General features: G+C 38.7%; 1 protein-coding gene across 2 annotated transcripts; it reads left to right on the plus strand.

Moving 5' to 3' along the window:
• Positions 1–2,085: 2,085 nt before the first annotated feature.
• UBXN2B (UBX domain protein 2B) lies at positions 2,086–17,754 on the plus strand. Of its 2 annotated transcripts, none has more exons than XM_075085076.1 (9): positions 2,086–2,251; positions 4,347–4,447; positions 6,911–6,982; positions 8,532–8,691; positions 9,230–9,307; positions 10,703–10,812; positions 11,283–11,420; positions 13,729–13,890; positions 16,018–16,274. In XM_075085076.1, the coding sequence occupies exons 1-9, from the start codon at positions 2,129–2,131 to the stop codon at positions 16,142–16,144; spliced, it is 1,071 nt and encodes a 356-aa protein (XP_074941177.1). In that variant the 5' UTR covers positions 2,086–2,128; the 3' UTR covers positions 16,145–16,274. The 2 variants fall into 2 exon arrangements, with proteins under 2 accessions (XP_074941177.1, XP_074941176.1); XM_075085075.1 differs by having other exon boundaries at positions 2,089–2,251; positions 16,074–17,754.
• The last annotated feature ends 3,481 nt before the right edge of the window (positions 17,755–21,235 follow it).

A 21,235-nucleotide genomic window follows, 5' to 3' on the forward strand; every position in this document is an offset into this window, starting at 1 on the left:
TGTGAACACTGGACACTTAGTGATATTAGCTGCCAGTCCACAAGTCCAGATGGAATCCCGGTTGCAAACTGTAATCACTTGTGTGTTCACCAGTTTGGATTACTAAAATTTTCAACTGCCGGTCAGCTCAACAGGCCTTACTTAGGGCAGTGATTTATTTGTGTGCAGATGCTATGGATCCACGTCTTGATGAAATATTGAACTGGAAACTGATCTGTTCTTCTTATCTGCACTATTATCAATCCTTCTTTCCCATTATACATGAAAGCCCTTGTTACATATCAAAGAACATAATGTTTGCAGTCAGCCTGGTTGTTGCCATGCCTTGCCTTATAATCCAAATGACAAATACTAATTTTTATATTTCATTATATTTTATTATATACAGTAATAGAATATATGATATATTTAAATATAAGTTAGTAAAATAATAAAAATGATAATTTATTTAAAGGATTTCTTTCACTGCCTTCTTTCTTTCTTTATCTTACCTTTATTCTTGGGAAACTGAAAACATCCACTTTCAAACATTACTTGTTCTTCATTAGTTATATTTAGGGTCATTCCAGGTCTTACCGATAGCACTCTTTTTTTTTATTTCACTGCAGATTAGCACATAAAAAGTTCAACCAAAACTTCAATAGTTCATTGGACTGGGTCTGGCTAGGATGGAGTTAATTTTCTTCATATCAGTCCATAAATGCTGTTTTGGATTTGTAACTAAACCAGTGTTGACATACCAGTGCTTTGGCTAATGCTGAGCAATGCTTGCAGAGCATCTTGGTTTTCATTTTCTCACTCTGTCCCTGCAGTGAGTGGGCTGGGGGTGAGCAAGAATCTGGGAGGGCACACAGCTGTGACAGCTGGTCCCAACTGACCAAAGGGATATTTCATACCATACAGCAGGATGCTTAGCAATAAAAGCTCATCGAAAGGAGGAGAAAGGTGGGGTGCTCGTGGTTATGGTGTTTGTTTTCTCACATAACCATTACGCGTGGTGGAGCCCTGCTTTCCTAGAGGGGCCGAACACCTGCCTGCTCATGGGGAATAGTGAACTAATTCTTGGCTTGCTTTGCTTATGCACACAGCTTTGCTTCACCTATTAAACTCTTTATCTAGACTCATGACTTTTTGGCTTTTGTGCTTCTCATTCTCTCCCCCATCTCACTGGCAGGGAGCGAGTGAGCAACTGGGTGGGCACTTAGTTGCTGACCAGGGTTAACCCACCACATTACAAGTAGCAGAGATCTTTAAGTAAGTTTTTACTTCTAAGTTTCTAGTTTTAGTTTCTGACATGCAACATTGTCGAGTTTGGACCCTGACTACAAAATTACAACAAGATAGCTAGCGTTTTTCTCAGTGTTTCAGAGTATTTCAACCCATAGGATTAAGGTGACAAACCCAACTTCCACATTCAGAAAAAGTTGTTAATGCTTAACATGTAAGAGTCAAAAAGAAGACAAAATGTCATACTTTTTAAACCAGCCTGGTATTTTGGCTCCCACAAGCCACTCCTTCAAGGACTCTGAGTCAGCATTTGCCAGGCTGACACCATTTTCTACTCCAAGTTTGCTTAAGCATTTGAGTGAGCAACCCCATTTGGTTTTAGCCACCCTCAATGGTACTTCATAGCTCTGCTGAGAGTCCTGCATGTAAAAGCAGACCGAGGAACTCCCTCGTGCCACGGGGCTGACAGGACAGAGCGAGGGCTGCTGGTCCCCACGGAGGCCCAGGCCTGCCGGTGGACAAAAGCCTTCCTCCACCGCCCGGTGTTTAGAGGAGGCCGCGGGCGAGCCCACCCTCCCACCTGCGCCCGCGGGGAGGGACACGGCTGGTCCCCCGCCGCCCAAGGAGACACGCACACCCGGTATCCCTCCTGGGCAAGGCAGGCTGAGGGCACACAGACAGACAGATAGACCGACCATGAGGTCAACTCCCGCCGTCCCCATGGAAACGATCCGGTGGGTGGGGCTACGCCGGCCCGGCCCCTCTCGTTGCCATGGCGCCGCCAGTGGCGGCGGAAGCACCTGGCAGCCCTGGCCCGGCCCGGCCCGGCCCGGCCCCGCCCCGCCCCGCCCCGCCCCGCCCCGCCCCGCCCCTCCGCCGCCGCCGCCGCCGCCCTGGGAAGATGGCCGACGGCGGGGCTGCTCCCGCGCAGCAGGAAGGCGAAGCGTCCGCGGCGGCCGGCGGTGGCCGGAGCGATCGGCAGGCCCGGAGCGGCGGCCGCCCGCCCAGCGCCCGGGATTTGCAGGTGAGCTTGTGGGGTTGGGGCGTCCCGCCGCCCTCCGCGGGGCGGGGCCGGGCCGGGCGGAGTGCCGTGTCCCCTGCGGGGCCTTCCCCCGGCCTCGCCCCCGGCCGCCCCTGAGGGGAGCCGGCGGTGCGCCGTTCCGCCGCCCCGCTCATTGCCAGTCGGGGTTACCCCTCTGCGGCCAGGCAGGGCCGGGCCTCGGTGCAGCGACAGCCGTCCTTTTTTACGTTCTTCCCCCAACACCCCGGTTTCGCGGCTGGCGGAAGGGAAGGACGCCTCAGAAGGGGGAGTGGGCGCTTTAGGAAAGGGTGGGTGGCCGGCGTGGGTGGTGCCAGCTCTCCGGGGACCGGGCAGGGCCCTCCCGACACCTGCCAGCTGGGCGCTGGCTGTACGCGAAGTTATTTCGGTGCCATTGTATTTCCTGATTATTTGGTAGGAGCGTCGCGTCCCGCGTGAAAACGCCAGTCCCCACAAGTGCGGAGTAAGGCTGAGGGCAAGATCTTTTCCCAGGTTTGTATGGGGAAAGTTTCGAGAGTGTGATCACAAACTCGGCATTAGTACTGAAATGCACATCTAGCAGTATTCCCTATTTGTGTGTGACTTTGAAACGATGTGAAGGTTCAAAATATGATAGCAACAAGTTGATTGAAAGACAGGCAAAACTTCTACTAACTCAAACTACCCCTGTTTTATTTAATTGTACATAATTCACAGGGAAAGAGAGATATAGCTTTCTTTTTTGATTACTCTTTGGGATTTTCATAGGTTCTTGTTGAGATTAACTTTGCTTCAATACGTAACAGTAATAAAGTCTGAGTTAATACTTTTGGTTCATAAGGCCCTTAGTCAGCTGAAGCAGACAGGCATTTTGGGTAGATGATTACTGATAAAATGTTAAATGCCAAAGAAGCACCCTCCTGGGTCAGAGTAGCTGACCATCCATCCATCCATCTCAGTATTTAGTTTGTTGTGGCACCATAAGAGATGTGGTATAAGGAAAGTACAGAAGCCTGACCATGCCCTTTTACGTTCCCTCAGCATCCCTCAGTCTTTAGATTAGGGATGGTACAGGGTAGATCTTTGCCTTGTCCTTTTAGTGTCTGTGTACGGACTTGTCATCTATGATTTACCCTATCAGCTTCACATATCTAAAAGATATTTGCTTGTATCTTAAGATAGAGCGGTTTTCAGTGGTTTTCCTGAGCTGTCTCGTTACTCAGTTTAATTTTCTTACTGAGTATAATTCTTCAGCTCATATTCTTCCCCTGCAGAAAATGCCTCACAATAATATGTGATTAATATCCTGTGTTCATAGCAGTGTGTTTTGAAGGACGGATGGTGTTTCATTTTATTTTAATGGTTTTATTTTATTTACTATATAAAACTGTAATGAAATTGTAGGTGTTAGTATCACTTGCATGGTGTGAACAAAATGGTTTGGGGACAAAATTAAGGATGATTTGACAAAGAAAGACTATTATTCAGGACAAAAGTAAGATTGCTAAAAATGACATTAGATGTGCCTTGCATAACTTCCTAAAAAATGCTTTCCAGTGCAGCATTCGGGGAACCCTTGTGAAAACCTTTTTTTTTTTTTTAAAAAAAGTATTTGCAATGATATCTTGAATTCAAGACAGCAAGGCTGAATTGGATCTTAATTCAAGTACAAGCTTATTCAAGTTACCTTTTTCCATTTCTATGTCAAATGTTTGTAAAATTTATTATTTGCTGCCCGATCTTGTCAGAGGAATACATAGCAACTTTATTTCCATTTATTAACATTAATGAGTTGATGCTTAATATATATGTGTGTATATACTTTTGTGGTTCTGAATCTAATACAGCCTGAATGTAGCTAGTTATGCAGTGTGAACCAAATAAAAGCAGAGTACAAGTTCCAAGTCACAATGGCATTAAGCATTGTGTGTCTTTTCCATAAAGCAGAAAGGAAGTTGAATTTAGAGAAGTAGTTAGGGTTTCTCATGATGTTTCTAATTTTCTGGAGATGCACACGCTTTGTGTGAGTGTTTGTCTTATTTCTGCTCCATGTGTAGTTCTTGAGATACAAGACTTCTAAAAAGAGTTCTGTTTCCTACAGTTGGCCTTGGCAGAGTTATACGAAGATGAAGCTAAAAGGCAGTCATTGTGTCCTGACAAACCAACAACTACAAAGATCAGTAACACAAAAATAACACAGAGGTACGATGTGCTTTGTACTTCAGAAGTGTGTTGAATAGGTACTGTATTAGCTCACAAAACTTTGTCATACTTCCTTGATCTCCTCCTAGTATAAAAAGCAATCTACAGCAGTTTATAATCCAGAACTGTGAATTCCTGTAATAATGCATAGTCTTGGTCTTCTCAGAATGCTTTTAAAATTGTATTTATTTAGGAGTCTTTGCACTATATGCTCTTCCAAAACACTTTAAACCCACTTCAGCTAAGATAAGATTAAGGGGCTGTAAGTGAAATGCAGTGTTGCTCTTTGTTTACACAGATAGAATTTGGAAATTTGCTGTATCAGAAAAATACTGCAGTTCTTTGTTTCTTCAAAATTCAGCAAATCAGTAGTTTGTTGAAACTTGGCAAGTGAGCTGCCTTGAGTGTTGTGCTTAGGTCAGTACTAGTTAAGTAACTAACCTGAAAAGAACAATATTCATTTGAAAAAGTTTTAGTGGGTTCACTAGTAGGCTCATATGGGGTGAGAGAAATAAGAAGGTCTTCTTAATGAATTTCTCTGGTTTTGGCAGGTGGAAGGAAAGATATGTATTTATGTATAAATCCAAGTTTTGCTGGGCTGCAGTGTTTGCAGTTCACATAGCATTTGAAGAGTCAATGTAGCTTTAAATTTTTTATAACTTCATGCCAGTTTTTGATTAATTTTTATTTAAATTGTTTTAAAGAAGTCTTTAAATCATTACTGTCAGCAATGCCATAACAAGTCTTGCATTTGGCTTGTCTTTCAATCGCTGCTGTCAGTATGGATCTTGTTTTAAAGGAGGTTAAGCAGCAGAAAAGTTCTTAGTCACCAGAGCCATGCTTCAAGTGCGTATGCAGATCTTCAGGCAGAGGGATTTTTAGGACAATACGTGACACTTGGAAAATAGTAAGGTTTTGGTGAGTTTGTTTGTTTGTTTTGGTGAAACCACCTAAGTTGATGGATCAGCTACATAGAATACAATTTATAAACAAATAAAGCAAACAGCTCCATTTACCAATAGATATCATGAAGTTACAACTTCCAAATCCAACTGAAGGAAAAGCTGCAATACAGTGTCTTGAATGCTTCAGTGTGATAGCTGTTGGCAAGCATTTGCTCTTTGTTGGCAGTCCTACTGGAACCTGTCTGAGAATGACGAGATGGCTGCTATTTGCATGGCATCCAAAGTGAGAATTTTTTTTTGGTAGAGTTCAGTTTGCTCTCAGATGAGCAGTGTATTATTTGCAAGGTAACATAGTGCTGCTTTTGAAGTCACCTACTTGGCTTGCCTTCCACAATTGCAGGTATAGAAGAATGTCCTCTGGGCCCTGCTGGAACAAATGCCATATTATATACGCTGTCCTGTTGTGTAAGCTCCTTTAAGAAACTTAACACTATTGGCACAAAAATATAAGCCCCACAAAACCTACAATGTGACAAAGGAAGAAAATAGAAGAGATTAAAGCATTTCTAGTGCCTGTGACCTAAGTCCCTAACTTTCTGAGAAAGTAATAAGAAGCAGATCCTTCACTGAGATGTAGCATTACATTGTTTTATCAACACTGATACTTAAAAAAGCAATGGCCTGCTCTGCTACACTTTGATTTCAAAGGTAATCAGAAAATTTGCATAAATCTGAATTAGTGATCTGCTATTACTCATGTAGCAGATTGTATGTATGTTCTTATCCTGTGGTAGTTGGCTGCCTCATATACATCTGCATTAATGAATGTTATCATCAAGTACTACAGGATAAGAGCATATATCTCTATAGCTTTTCCTGGCATTTTGCAAGCTAGAAACTCTAGCTTGTCCTGTGGCAGCTTATTGATCTGTCCTTATCATAAAACAGGATCTGATTCTGCATTTTAATCGTCTTTGGAAAGTCTTTGTGATGTTGCCATTTAACATATTTTTAAAATTGTGTAAAATAGAAGTGAGAACTACTATTTTTTAGTTTCTAGGATCGTCATAGATAGGGAATCCAGGATATCAGAGAAAGCCAATGTTGACGTCATTAGACAACTTACCTCTTGACAAATACAGCTAAAATGTGGAAAAAATTTGAAGTATAATTAATTCTGGTAAGCTAGATTCTGAAACAGCTGTTGAGCTTGCATATTACCTGTGGGACCTCCAGTGGCGTAAAGCAGAATTCTGCCTAACGTATGCTAGAATAAAATAGAATAGTTCAGCTTGAAGGGACCTACAGTGATCATCTAGTCCAGTTGCAAAATTACCGTGCCATACACATGCCCTTTCCTATTTATTCACTGAGAAGCATTCATTGGTATGTACTTCGGCAAAAAAAAAAAAAAAAGTATGGTGAGAACAAATAAAACCCCAACAATTTGGTATCCTTAGTTTTAGAAAAATAAGTAGTTTCAGAAGTTAGATATGATGTACTAGGTGAAATGTACGTACCAGTCATCTTCAAGCTTTTTCTTTTATTCTCTTGGCAGTCTTAAAATTGATTCTCTTAGAAGGTTGAGAAAACCAGAGAGAAGCATGAGCGATGACAAAGAAAACCAAAGGTATTTTTAAAACAAAAAAATTCATTTAACAATTGTGAAAGGAATTGGGTTTTTTTTGTGACATTCACCCTTTGCTCCCCTGTTTTTCAAAATGCATGTGGGCTAAGTCTATCCTGTGAAGAACAAGTAACTACAAGGACACTCTGTGACTTATTAGAGTGCTAGCTGTTCACTGCTGTAATAAAACTGTATTTAGCAGAATCAGGCTGTAGCGATCTAGGACCTGAAGATACCTTAATGTGTGACTGTATGGATGTAAAGGTTGTAACTTACGCTTGGACTCAAAACCTTTTCTGGCTTTTCTCAAATATCCTGAATTGTTCTGTGTATCCATTACTCAAATATTTGAGTACTTCCTTTCTCTCTTGAACACAAATTCTAATGAGAATTCTTGTTTCTTCTCTTTTAAATCTAATGATAAAAGATTTTCCGTATAAATGGCAATTGAGATAATAAAAACAGATTTATGTACAAAGGAGAGATAATACTAAGGGATTGCGGTTTATGTGACATCATAAAAGCAGTATGATTATATGGCACCTTCATACCCACTACTGGTTTTGGGTAATTGTAAAATATGGTGGAATCAACAGCATTTTAAGTCATTGACCTGAGAGACAGTTTCACATGGATTAATTAATTTGCTTTGCCCAGAGTGATTAGGTGAAAAAGTTAAGGAAAGTAGAAAGCACTTATTTTATTAGTTATTAATGCTTCTTGTAATCAAAGACAAAACACACTCAGGTTTTCCAGCTTTTGTATTGATATGCATATTTTTTTACAGAATCTATTCTGTTGTTCTTTAGAGATTTATAGCACCTTCCTCAAGATAATACTCAAGGAATATCTTGATCTTCAGAATCAAACAGATACAGTTTTGAACAGAATTATTTGTAGTTCAACCTTTTATCTTCAAGAGCTAGAAATGGGGCTGTGTTGAAGAAAAAGAGCACAAATTAGCTTTTGCAGCAGTTTCTACAGATTTTAAAATGCCTTGAAAGGTTAATTAAATTTATTTAAAACTTTCCATTTCTAATACCGGCAGGAATGGAAGTATACTAGACCTTTAAATTAAAAGATCAAGTTGTGGCACTGTTCAGGTCTTCCAACAACAGTTTTAGACTTGTTCTGCCACGGCAGTGTTATATGTGAATCCATATTCTAACCAGCCCAGGCACAGTCCCATGCACAGGACACCCCTGAGAAAATTGGTCCTTCTCGGAGCAGGCAGCATCCATGTAAGATGAGGTGTATACAGCCACAGCTGCATCAGGACTGCATTCACTTAAACATATGGCCTTGGCCCCTAACCTCTGGGGTCTGTTCCAGAAGGCACCTTGGTAGTTTTGTTACTGAGATGTTTTTGGAGTAGTGCTGCTTGGGATTGCTGGGAAGGTCAGAACCAAGTGGAACATTTCTGTGGTCAGAATGAGAAGATTTTGTGCCAAATTTGGCTCCTTGTTCGTTATTTTTTTTTCTGTTGATGGTAAGAGGAAAATTATGCTTGTCATTTAAAAGACTGTGACTTATGAACATTACTGTTCTAAAGATTTTATTCAGGTGACTCGGAATATAGAGGATTACAGATTTCTGGGGCTTCTAATAATCCAAGTAAAATTGTTGCTGAACTCTTCAAAGAAGCAAAAGAACATGGGGCTGTCCCATTAGATGAAGCCTCAAGAGCATCTGGTGATTTCAGTAAAGCTAAGGTAAAAGTTAAAAGATATTTTGACCTCTATTTACATTAGTCTCTCTGAAACTTATCTAACCACATGAGAACAAATATGCATTTCTGTGGTTTGTGAATAGCAGAGGGTTTGATCAACACAGTTGTATTAGCTGCACTCAGGTAGCTTGCTCTAGAAAGTAAACTGTGGAGGAATCACACGATTTCAGGGGAAATAATTAGAAATCAACCTGAAGTGGAATTATTTGCTTTATTTTTAGTTAAAATTGACTTTAAAAAAAGCCCCCAAACTGCACTTGCATTCCAATCAACATCTCTTTCAAATTAATGTTTGAAAAAGTGTACAGATGAGAAACTGAAATGCATCACATAAAACCTGCTTAGGCTGGTTATGGTTACTAGGTATAATTTTCCACTTAGAAAATATACAAGTTAGAACAGTGTGTTTGTTTTTTATCACAGAAGCAAGCTTGCTGATGCTTTAATTTGCACCTAGGTAAGAATTTTAATAAACTGTTTCAGATATTTATTTCAATAAGCTTTTCTATGTATTTTTCCAGTCATTTTCTGGTGGTGGATATAGGTTGGGTGACTCATCACAAAAGCACTCTGAATACATATATGGAGAAAATCAAGATGTAAGTAAAATTCTGAATAGCAGGAAACAGAATCTCCAACAGATAGATGCCTGCTTAATCATGTTCACAGCTTGAAATGCCAGTATTACTGTAACTATGTCCATGAGGAAGAACTAATATCTAAGTATTAGCTATGTGTTAAGTAGAAATTGTTAAAGTGTCCACAGAGGACAGATATTCATTGGATACCCCTAAGGCCTCCCTTGTGGAATTTTTCTGATGTAAATTACTTTGAAATTCTCAGCAAATAATCCTCTCAGTTACTTTCCTCCAGCTGTTTTTCTACATTCTCTTAGCTATGCTAACATTTTAATCCTCTTAGGTTGGGAATTGTTTCTTCTTGTGGCTTGCAAAGTAGCCAGTCTCAAACTGGAGGGCATGGATGTATTCCAGGAATGGTGAAGCAGCAGGTTAGAGGCCTTTGGAAAATTGTCTGCCCTTTCTCTCCTCTCACTTAAAAGGCAGGAATTGAGGGGTGGATGGGGGGAGGGTGAGAAACAAAGTTCATTACACTTTGCCATTCATGTGAATGGGTAGAGCAAATGTTAAGCTTATCTAGAATCAAAAACATTGTCAGGCCAAAAGATCTGGTTCAGGCTGAGGGTGCTGTCATGTCACACCAGGAGCTGCTACCTTCTGCCCTCTTCAGCAATCCTTCTGCCCTCTATGTGATGGCTGGCTGTACTGAGCGAGAAGCCTGTTGCAGTGGGGTTACCATAACTGAGGACAGGGATAGTTCTCTAAGGGAAGGTCAATTTTACTGGCTGGGGAAGCCCAGTTGTGCTAGACTGCAAGGCATTAGTTGCAGGGAAGAGAGGTGCAGGCTCTGAAGGTGAAAGGCTCTGGTTGGAGATGGAGGCATGCAGCAAAATAAGGGAGTGAAGGAGGCTGGTTTCCAGGATTCTCAGCTTTTAAACTGAATGCAATTAGTATCAACTTTATTGAAGCTCAGCACATAATAATTTGAGGAAAGAATATTTTTCACTATAACTGATGTATCAGCGGGAATTTGTAGTTCTGTGGATTTATTTCTTAATTTATCAACAAGAAATGTTTGCTGCTTTTTAATAAGTAGTTGGAACACTCTGAAGATCAGTACACAGTCACTGTATATCATCTGTTATGTCATGGGTAGCTAAGAGATTTGTTTTCCCCAAGTGTAGAAGTGGTCGTGAAGTAGATAGTAGTCTGTAACTATTAGTTGCTTTTAAAAAAGATTCTAAGAAGGATAGTTACAGTGCAGTGCTCTGTTCTTCCATTGTCGCTTGCATCTTGTTTGTGGTCTGCTACAAAATCTGTTAACTATAGATCAAAAATTCTATAACTAATCTGTATGAAATTGAAATTCCTTATTTGTCTGTCTTCACTTTTTATTTCACCATTTTTGCTTCATAGGTTCAAATTTTGCTGAAACTATGGAGAAATGGTTTCAGTTTAGATGATGGAGAGTTGAGATCCTATTCAGACCCAACAAATGCTCAGTTTCTTGAGTCTGTTAAAAGAGGGTAAGTTAAAATGTTAACTTTTTTGAGGTATGTCTTTCAAACAAAGTGGATTAAAATTCTTTCTTCATGTGTTTATAATTAGTAAAAGCTTCAGGCTGCTTCTCTGCCTGCACCCATAAAATATGTTCTGTATTTGTCATCAGATGCATGGGGGATTTAAAAATTTGGAACACTTTTGTTCCTTCTGGTGGTTTAACTCTGAATGCTACTTGCTCAGACAGCTGCTAGTTTCACATGTTTCATTAGCCCATTCTAGGTTTTGGCTGTTAGATCAACGATTTGTTTGTTTGTTTTTAGTTTTTCATTTTATCTATTATGGGATTAAATCAATTCATAAAACAGTTGGATGTCTGTGACTTTTAAAGTAAACATGTTAATAGTGTCTACTCATACTGTACTGTGTAATGTTTTTGTGTAATTCTGTATTGCATTCAGAACATAACTAAGAAACTTTTATTTTTGTAATTAAGGGAAATTCCTGTGGAACTGCAGCGACTTGTTCATGGTGGCCAGGTTAACTTGGATATGGAAGACCACCAAGAACAGGAATATGTAAAGCCTAGACTGAGGTTCAAAGCTTTCAGTGGAGAAGGGCAAAAACTTGGAAGGTAAAAAACACTAGGTTTTCTGTTGTGAGTTCACATGGTATTTCAAAAGTGGATTTAATTGATTAGGAGACTGCTGGAGAAGGTAATCGTATGACAAAAGCAATATGAAATTACTCTGTGCCACAAGTGTCAGCCCTGATTTCACAGAATCACCAGGAATCATGGAAGTTTATATGTAATCTTAAAAAAGTTAAGTCTTAGTCCTATGTCCTCATAGATTTGCTAGATACTTTGCACTTTGTTGTGACAATGAGATTTCTCTGACGGTTCTTGTGTATAACTTTGCCTATAATTTTCTTTTTAACTTCAGCTGTGTTTAAAATAGGAGCAAAGGAAGCTGAAAGGTGATTATCACTGTACAAACTTCATGAGAAAAATCTCTGGATAGAGGAAGCAGACTCAAATAATTGTTCCCTCTTTAGTGAGGAACAGGCAGAACTTAGTCATGACGCGATACTGGCCAGTAAGAACATACTCTGGTTTAGCTGCAGTACATGCTCTCTTTTACTGCTGGGATCATCACAAAGGGAATAGGAGATGCTATTGCAACAATATGGCTGATGCTTGACTTAATGCAGATGGAAAGTACTTTTGTATGGGAGCCATTCTGCTATTTTTTCTGAAATGAAGCAGCAGAAATAATGCCCTGAAATGTAACCTTGTAAATAGTCACTCATTATAAGTTATACAAGGCAAGTCTGTTAGCTTTAAGAAAGAGAAGTAATTTGATAAACAATTTTTTTAAATTTGACCCAAAATAAATGAGCAATAAGTTGCATCAAAAACTCTCACCTTTTACTAGGATTTGATTAAAACTTGAAACGATGCTGCAAAAAATCTATAGTAGGAGCTGTTTTTTTAAAAACAACCAACCAGAGAAATTGTACATGCTCCCCTAGATGAAATAATACTGCAAAGCCTGGATTGTGGGAGAGGACGGGCTCAACCTTTAACCTCTGACTGGAGCCCCCACTTCCTCCAATTCTAGTGTCATCTCCCAGTATAAAATTCATAAATGTAGTTAAAAATGTGAAATTTAGTTTTTTAGAAAAGCTTATACCTGGTTCTGTTTCATTTACTATCCTGGTGCAAGAGTAGCCTGATGCTGTTAAAGCTCTGTAGTGTATAATTCAATTGAACTGATACATAATGTGCCAAAAGTCATTCCTGTGACTAAGCATTTCAGACTAATTTGACCAAAAGTGCATAATCTCTGTTCAGCTTTAGTCGGTCAGCAAGAGTAAACAGTAATGTGACCTCAACTCTGCCAATCATCAGTTTTTCCACATAACAGTTGCAGGCTCTATAGCATCTTTTCCAGCTGACTTGATATTAGCTGTTGAGTTTTAAATACTTCTGGGTTTCTGCTCATGTTTGCATGTATTCATCTAATGTGTTTGGTTGCCAAAAAAAAAAGGTATTACTGGTGTGCTTATGCAAGTAATTTAATTTGATAAATTATTACTGTTTCCAATCTATACTTCATTTTTTTAAAAATGAGGAAATGTTCTCAGTAAAGCTGAGAAGGTGGTAAGCTCTGGTAGGAATCACATGGGAAGCAATTATATATAATAACTTCTTCACTTGAGCACTTGCTCGGGAATTAAAGAAAACAGGTGAGGAAGAGAGGAGATTCTATATATAAGAAAATATACACACTTGCTGTGTGGCATTTTTGTTTGTTTTGGTAGCTTATGAAGTCTCAGGTATGTAAGCAATGAAAGGAGTAGCCAACTGGTTATCTCCAAGCCGATTTATATTACTTTTATACTAAATGTAAAAAATCTCAAGCTTGCTATGTGGTGATGTCAATTACCTGTCAGTATCATTTGTGCTCTGAAAGGGTGGGGGATGCCCAGAATCATAAAGTAGTGCTCCTAAAAGCAAGTACAAAAGCAGTTTGGGTCAGTTTAATGCAGTATAATGGTGCATGATTATTTTTTAATGTAGTCCATGAGGTACGCTATATAAATCAGTATCATTTCATGCTCTGTAGGCATAAACAAAGATGGTTTTATTTGTACTTGATTACCTATTTAAAATCATGCAAGTATAATGATATGCACAGTTATAAGAAAAAATACATATGAAACATTGCAGTCATTGGCAAGAAATTACAAAAGCATTATTTGTCTCTATTTAAAAAGTTGTATTTATACTTAGTTCAGATAACATTGAGAGGATTTTCATTGCTCACTTGTACTTGCTATACATGGTACTCATTCAGTGAAGATGACAACTGAAACATTATCCCATTCTGGTTTGACTCCTTTATTAACATTTGGTCTATTTTTTTTTAATCCTCTAGCCTTACGCCTGAAATAGTCAGCACACCTTCTTCCCCAGAGGAGGAGGAAAAATCTATTCTTAATGCACCTGTTCTGATTGATGACTCCATGCCAGCAACTAAAATACAAATTAGGTTAGCAGATGGAAGCCGATTAATACAAAGATTTAATCAAACTCACAGGTAAATTGATTCTGCATCAATGCAGGTAACCGTAACTATTTCAATAAGTTTGTGTGTTGTCATTCATTGAAAATCAGCAAGACAGCTGATACAGCTCCACTGAAATGTTATAGCTCTGTGTCATTTTCATAACATAGGTATACTGATAAATTGACCATCAAAGCAAAATTATGTAGTTGGAAACACAAGATATTTGATAACTGCGAAACCATGAGCTTTCATGACCAGTTATGTCCTGTGATTTGTCAGGACACGCTACCAGCCATAACTGTTCTTAGGGCAACTGAAATCTGGACAGCCTCACTATGTTGTCATTCCAACCTTGAGCCCTTCTTGGGAAGAGCATGTGGCCGACTCGGATGATCCTGTGAAGGCACTTTATTGCAAGGTGTTATGGAGTATAGTCTGAATTGGAATATGGTCCACACTACAGGCAGGGAAATGCTTTGGCCCATAATCAAGAGCTCCAGCTTTCTACTGTGTTATACTTGAGACTATGACTAAACATGACATGGGTTAAAGCGTAGACTTCAGCCTGTGTGCAGAGGTGTATATGGACATCACATACACATCAGCAATTTTGGACATAATTGCCAGACATAAATAAGCTGGACATAATACTGAGAACCAGCCTTTGTTTTATTTTGGGTGGCCATCTCCTAGGAACTGGCAAGCATGTGAGCTTGGTAGGTTTTTTAGATCTGTTAGTTTACTGATTAGTGTTTGCCATCGGTTTTATTGACATTGTTGGGGCATTGCCACAAATGGTGTTGGCCAACCCCATTTATTTGCCTAAGAGATTGTGTTAGTGCAAGGTTCTGCAAAGCTCTACTTTGTGCTGTGTGGCTAAGAGAACTTTGGGCAGAGGGCAGAGATTTGGGCAGTAGTTCTACCAATGCTTCACAGCAAGCAGGATTCTAGCCAGCCTTGGTCTGAAATCTGCACCATTGTGTTAGAACACAGCTGAAACTGAGCTTGAATCCTGCCTTGGAGATGGTCTTAGCATGGACCCAATTACATGTTAATATTGTTACATGGAGACTTCACCTGTTTCCTTTTTTTTACTTCTGGCTCAGAACAAGGGCAGAGCCAATGTGCAGGTTTCTTCATCTGACAATATACAGAGACCACAATGAGGCAATTTTAGCTGAGATGCCAACAGAGAGGAAGATAGAGCAATAATTTCCCAGATTTTAGCAGACCTAATAGTACAGGCTTAGATCCTTTCCTCACGGCACCTGCTGGGGAAGTGACTTAGGAGAACCATAGGGCTCTTTGGGAGCCTCTGTAGCCATGATCTGTTTTCTTTTGCTTGCATGAAAGAGTAGAAGTGGTAAACTTCCCAGTAACGTCTGTAACCAAGGATGTGTTGACAGAAGCTTATTTAGATCATTGTTAACTCTCTCTTGGATGTAGATCTCTTTAGTTATCCTTGCCATATATATGATCAAAATCAGCTACTAAAGTGCATTGCTTGTGTCATAAGCCATGAAGACTGATAGAAAGTTGAAGTCCCTGCTTATTCAGCTACATTAATCTGTCTCTTATTAGTTACGGTAGATTTTCAAAGATTTATTCTCGGTTTACTGTCTTTGAGAAATCTCAAATTTCAGTTTTATCTCTTAAAATCTTATTTATTTTTCACCTGTGTCTTAAAGAAGAATTACTCTTGTTACACTGTTGACGTGATTGTTTTATGGGCTGTTGTTCAGAAATTCAATGCCAAGTGAAAGTAGTGGATACCTCTTGCTATTAATAATTACCCTCTGCTTTCTCATCACTGTCACCATATATTTTAAGATTCACCCTTCCATTAATAATTCAGCCTTTTTGGAATATACTAATTAATAGTGAAATTTTTGACAGCAGGTGTTGAAATTACTTGACTTTCCATGCTAAGTATCAGTTTGCAGTGTACTTCTATGTTAAGAATTTTATTTGTTCTTTGAGAAAACAAACAACATTCATTTTAATTTTTCAAGTTTTGTACGCAAGAAGCAAAAAATTTTAGGCTAAAACCTAGTAGCCTAGTCATCTGGATGAAATAGAAATGTAAAATCAATAGGACATATTGAATGGTTTAGTCTGTTAGAAAGTTTCATGTTCTCTGATTATCTTAATGTTCAGAGATTTATGTCAAAATGGAACCATACATAGTTTTCATGTCCATATCCTTTCCACAGGATTAAGGATATTCGAGATTTCATTATCCAGTCCCGTCCAGCATTTGCAACAACTGATTTTGTTCTTGTGACTACCTTTCCAAATAAAGAACTAACAGATGAAAGCCTGACGCTACAAGAAGCAGATATTCTTAACACTGTGATTCTTCAGCAATTAAAGTAACCTTACAGTTGTTGGTACGATACAGGGAGCGTGCTGTATCGTCATACAATATGTTTCCAACAGGTGAAAAAAAGGAAGGATCAGTGTCTTTATTCCCCCACTTTCACAGATAAGATTTTTGGATTTCATGTCTTCCAGCTATAGCATACCTAACCTTTTTATTTTAATTTCTCAACATTGTTCAACCTTTTTTCAGTGTTAAAATCAAGCTTCCCTGTGTTAGTATGTTTTAAACCACATCTTGTACTAAATGTGAAATGAGATATGACTTTATGACTCTTCGTTATTTTGAGGGGGGTGGAGGGAGAAGCGTTTTTCTGAAGGGGACAGTATCTTTCATACAGTTGGTAAGATTTGCACTATGGAAATGTTTTATGCTGCATTGAGAAACAGCCATTTGGAAACTTAGCCTGTAGGTTATGTTTACCTTCCAAGCTGTATTAGTATTAAGGTGTTCTGTTTAATAGGTCAACAGATAATTAATGCCCTAATATAATTTTTTGTATATTCTGTTTGTAGTGTTTCATGGTGCAGTATAATATTTATATTCTAGTTTTTATGTAATTTCCCCTGTATTGTTGCTCATATGAGTGAATCAGTTCAGGAGATGCAAACCTCAGCTATTGAAGACTGTAATAGATTGTTCTCATTTGTATTCTAGTTGTTCTACTTGTGGTGAAACTAAGTATGAATTTTTTTTCTTCTTGGAGTTAGAGAAATACGAGAGACCACTGCCATCTGGAGAAACGCTGCGGTTTAGATTTCATGAGGGTAGGCCTGTGGTGGCTTTGAACCTGAATATGCAGTTGAACCCTGTGCAGCTACATGTTGCTTCACCTGAACAGTTACTTCAATAACCCCAAACAAAAAACACCGAGGTGCACAAACACAGCACCTGTTTATGCTGTCACTTGCATGCACAAAAGCAGACATTTTAACTGGTCATGTATTTTTGACTTGAATTTCAGGTCTTTATATTTAGAATTTTGGCCAAAGGCATTTTGTAATTTTCAGTGGGGTTTTGGTTGTGCAGCTTTCACTGTACTTTTTTGGAAGCTGTATAATTAAAGCCCTTGATCTTTGAAATGGTATATTTTTTTCAAATAACTTGGCTCTACTCTGCAGTATGCAGGTAGGGATCTTACGTTGTGGGCAAACTGGCTGCTGTGCTGTAGTAGTATGCAGTTTTATAGTATTTGTGGCTTTATATCAGATGAGTGGATCACTCTCTGAAGGAGGGTAAATGGGCTGTATCTCTTGTACTGATATGTGTTAAACATGCTGTTTTCACTGATTATTTTATTCTGAAGATATCAATATTTATTTATGCTAAGCTTATAATTGCTCAGTATATTTGATAAATCTTAACATTTTTACCTCAAAGTAGATATTTGAGTAAATTTTGAACGTGCCATTGTATTTGGAGTATTTTGTATCGTAATCTGACTATCTGCATGATTTTAGTCATAATTCATTTCATGTGCTAAGTAATTAAAGTTTTGAGCTAAAAAGACCATAGGCAACATTTCTTGTTTTCTTCCCAATTTACGTTGTGATAAAGTGGCGATTGTGTTATGTGCCAAATATTTAAGCTTAAATGGAAAGGAATGGACACTTACTATGCAGATATTTTATATATCACTTCTCTATATAAATGCAAGGCCAAAGCCGGTATTGTGATATTGATCTTGGGCAATCTGTGGTTTGGGCATATTTCAGTTCAGAATATAGGTGACGTTACATTACGTATTACTTCTGAAAACTGTTATTAATGAAACACTGAGGTACGAGGGACAGTGGTTAACTGTATTTTTTTTTCCTCTTATTATCCCCAGACCACAACAGCATATTATCACAATCTCCTTGTTTCAAATAGCTGGTAAATTTTAGTGTTCACTAGCAGCTGACAGCAACTGGGGGTCCCAGTAGTTGATATGATTTTGTCAAGCACTAAGAAAAGGTATCAATGGTCATGTTTAAATATTTCACTCCTCCTCAGTACTATAAAACCTATATCATCTTCTGTCTCATAATTTTATGTCATACCTTTTAATGTCAAATCCTCCCTCTTGTAGCTAACATTTTGGCATTTTTGGCACAAAACTGTTCTTTGAATACAGACCTGTGTGGATATGCAGTTAAGACTGGCTACAGGGGAGAAGGGAGACTGAAACAAGGGAGAAGGAACTTGGTAGAGGATGATGATCTTTCTCTCACAGGAAGGCTGCTGAGCTTCTTGGGAATTCCTCTTAGCTTCTGTGAAATACAGGCAATATCCTGTCACTTGCCCTTGTAGACAGTTTATGAAAAGGGTCAGGCTTCACCTCTGCTTGTCTTTCCCAGAAATCCTTTATCACACAAGAGCCAAATAATCAAAACCTGAATGTTTTCTCTTGAAGATCTCTCTGGACCTGAATACGTGTGCGTTGCTTTTTTTTTTTTGGTGGGTTTTTGTTTGGTTTTTTTGACACTACTCCCATCTGTGTAATAATTTATTCTGAGTAAACGCAGTCAGGCTTGTTACATTTTGGGGTTTTGTTTTTTTTCCAGCAGCGCATTGCGATGTTTGCATTCATTCCACTTTAATCTGACTGCTGGACACACTTGTATATTAACAGCTGTATCATGCTGTTCTCTCATTGTGGTGAAAATCTGTCCAATATTAAATGAACGAAGGAAGACCATGCAGGCACTCAGAGGTGCTATTACCAACAACCTGTGTAGTTGCGTGCACTAAGCTAAAGTGCCTGTGATCTTTAAATTGCATTATTCTGTGCAGGGAGAACAGACTGAGAGATGCACCTTCCCCTTGCTCATGCTGTTTAAGCCCAACAGGCCTCAGCGTAGGCATGTGCTGTTGTGCACATGGATGAGATGGTGAGCAGCAAGAGTCTGTTACATTAAAAATTTAATTCATGGCACACCAAAAGCAGTAAGCTTGTGGTGTTTCTATGGGATGGATATAGTTGGTATGGGTTCCTGAAGAGAAAGTAGGACTGGTACTATTTAGCTGCTCATCAATTATTTGAAAATAAACTTGAAAATCCACAGATTGATGCAATGAGAAACAACAGTAGGCAGCAACTGTGATGAACACTTAGTGAACTGAGCAATAGGATCAACTGCATCCTTAACACAGCCAAATGTCAAGTTACGAATCTGGAACCATCTGTGAAAGATGCGAGTAGCCTGGAAAGCACTGGCCCTGGAAGGGAGTTGGATGGCAGCAGGAAAACAATACCGCAAGAACTATTTACACCCCTTTTTGGTTTACAGAGTTAACTTTGTGACTAGGAAATGAAATCTGTGTGTTTGTTATTGGTGAGTTTGGTACTGTTTATGGTGCTGGTCCTGCTTCTGGAACTTTAGAGATGGGGCCAAAAACAATCAGTGGAAATGCTGAATTAAATCTCTTACCCTAAAAGAGCTCAGAACAGGTAGCTTATCAGAAGAAAACAGAGAGATGAGGTGATTTAAAGTGGGCAGTTACTTCACAGGTGGGGGAAAAAGTGTTATATGACTGTTTGGTAGAGAAAAGCATAACAAGAATATGAAGCTTGTACAAAGCTGGAAACTCAGTTCAGGTATTTTCAAAGTGAAATTAAAACACGTTTTTCAATAGTTGAACTACTGGAATGAACCGGCTTTGAAAATCAACTTCTCTATCTTCTGGTTTTTTGTTTAATTCTCATTGTTATGCTGACTTTCTGTAAGATTTGTTTTAATTTAATCAAATCTATTTGGGTTTTGCTACTGGGACAACTAGGTACAAGAAGATAGCTTAGGTTTTGGACAGCCTTTGTGCTTTGTATATATACTAATATATACTCATACTTAAAATTAATAAATTCTGCTGTATGTTTCATATTTAAAGGCTGGAAATGTCAGGTACCTCAATGTGCATCTTCAATATTTTCATTACAGACATTCCAAAAAAAGTCTGCTGAACTTCAAGCAGATGATCAACAGAACTCAGATTACAGACCAGAACTCACCTTTTACACTTCTTACTAGCAACCCTCCTCCTTTAGTAATGGTCTTGTTCTGTCCGTAATTGAAGAGCTCTTTGGGAGCACATCTAAATGTTAAAGGAAAGAAACTGAGTTTGTCACCTAAAACTGAGAAGTGGGGAGGGTATCTTGTTCTTGTCTGTTTGCTGGGAGCTGTCTGCTCCTGAGTTAAATATGATCTGTAAGCCACATATTTGGGTTCTTTTTCTGGGGTATGAGAAGATAGATGTCTTATTCCAAACTGCATTAAGGTAAACTGAGCAAGACATTCTTAACTGTGGAATTTAAAAAAAAAAAATTCCTCTAGGGAATTATTCTGGAAGAGCTACTATTCTACGTTTATAAATCTACCTCAGTCCAAACTAATTTGGTGAGATCTTAGACCATTTCAATACTAATGAGCAAGTGCTCCCAAATGGGAATACCAAGGAGTCATTTTTCCTATATGATGTTTTTAGCCAAAGTTTGAACAGAAGGAATTTCGTATGCAGGGCTGTGAAGTTATTTATTTCGTGGAATTCCTAGTGTCTTACGGGGTGCTGATATAAAAATTTTTATTGTCTATGCCTGCAAAAAAAATATAATTAATAGTGTTTACTAGCTCTATCCTAAAAATTACCAAATAATTGCACTTTGAGGACAAAATAAATTTTCTGATTTCCAAATTAAATTTTAATTAACTTTTTCATGGTCATAGCTGTTTACAGCATTTTGGACAAATGGAAGCCTCAGAACTTTAATGTCTGCATCGTGCAAACCCCACACAAATGTTCCATTTCAGTGAACAGAATTAATTTCTGTTTAACTTGACTAGGAACTGTTGCAAGATAAATTAAATCATTGTTAATCAGATGTTCACAACGTAAATGTCCTTAGTCTGTCGTGCCTATTTAGTTAATCTGTTTTAAATTAGATTTTACAAATAAAAATCTCTGCCTGAGTGTGAAAATATAAGTGCTAGTTTTTTGGAAAGTTTGCAGTTAATAGAG

The sequence above is a fragment of the Phalacrocorax aristotelis genome, chromosome 2 (assembly GCF_949628215.1).
Source record: "Phalacrocorax aristotelis chromosome 2, bGulAri2.1, whole genome shotgun sequence".
Lineage (NCBI taxonomy): Eukaryota > Metazoa > Chordata > Aves > Suliformes > Phalacrocoracidae > Phalacrocorax > Phalacrocorax aristotelis.

Coding starts and splice junctions, on each gene's coding strand:
- UBXN2B (XM_075085075.1), top strand. CDS start 2,129: ATGGCCGACGGCGGGGCTGCTCCCGCGCAGCAGGAAGGCGAAGCGTCC. Junction 4,448..6,910: donor AACACAAAAATAACACAGAG/GTACGATGTGCT, acceptor TTCTCTTGGCAG/TCTTAAAATTGATTCTCTTA. Junction 11,421..13,728: donor GAAGGGCAAAAACTTGGAAG/GTAAAAAACACT, acceptor TTAATCCTCTAG/CCTTACGCCTGAAATAGTCA.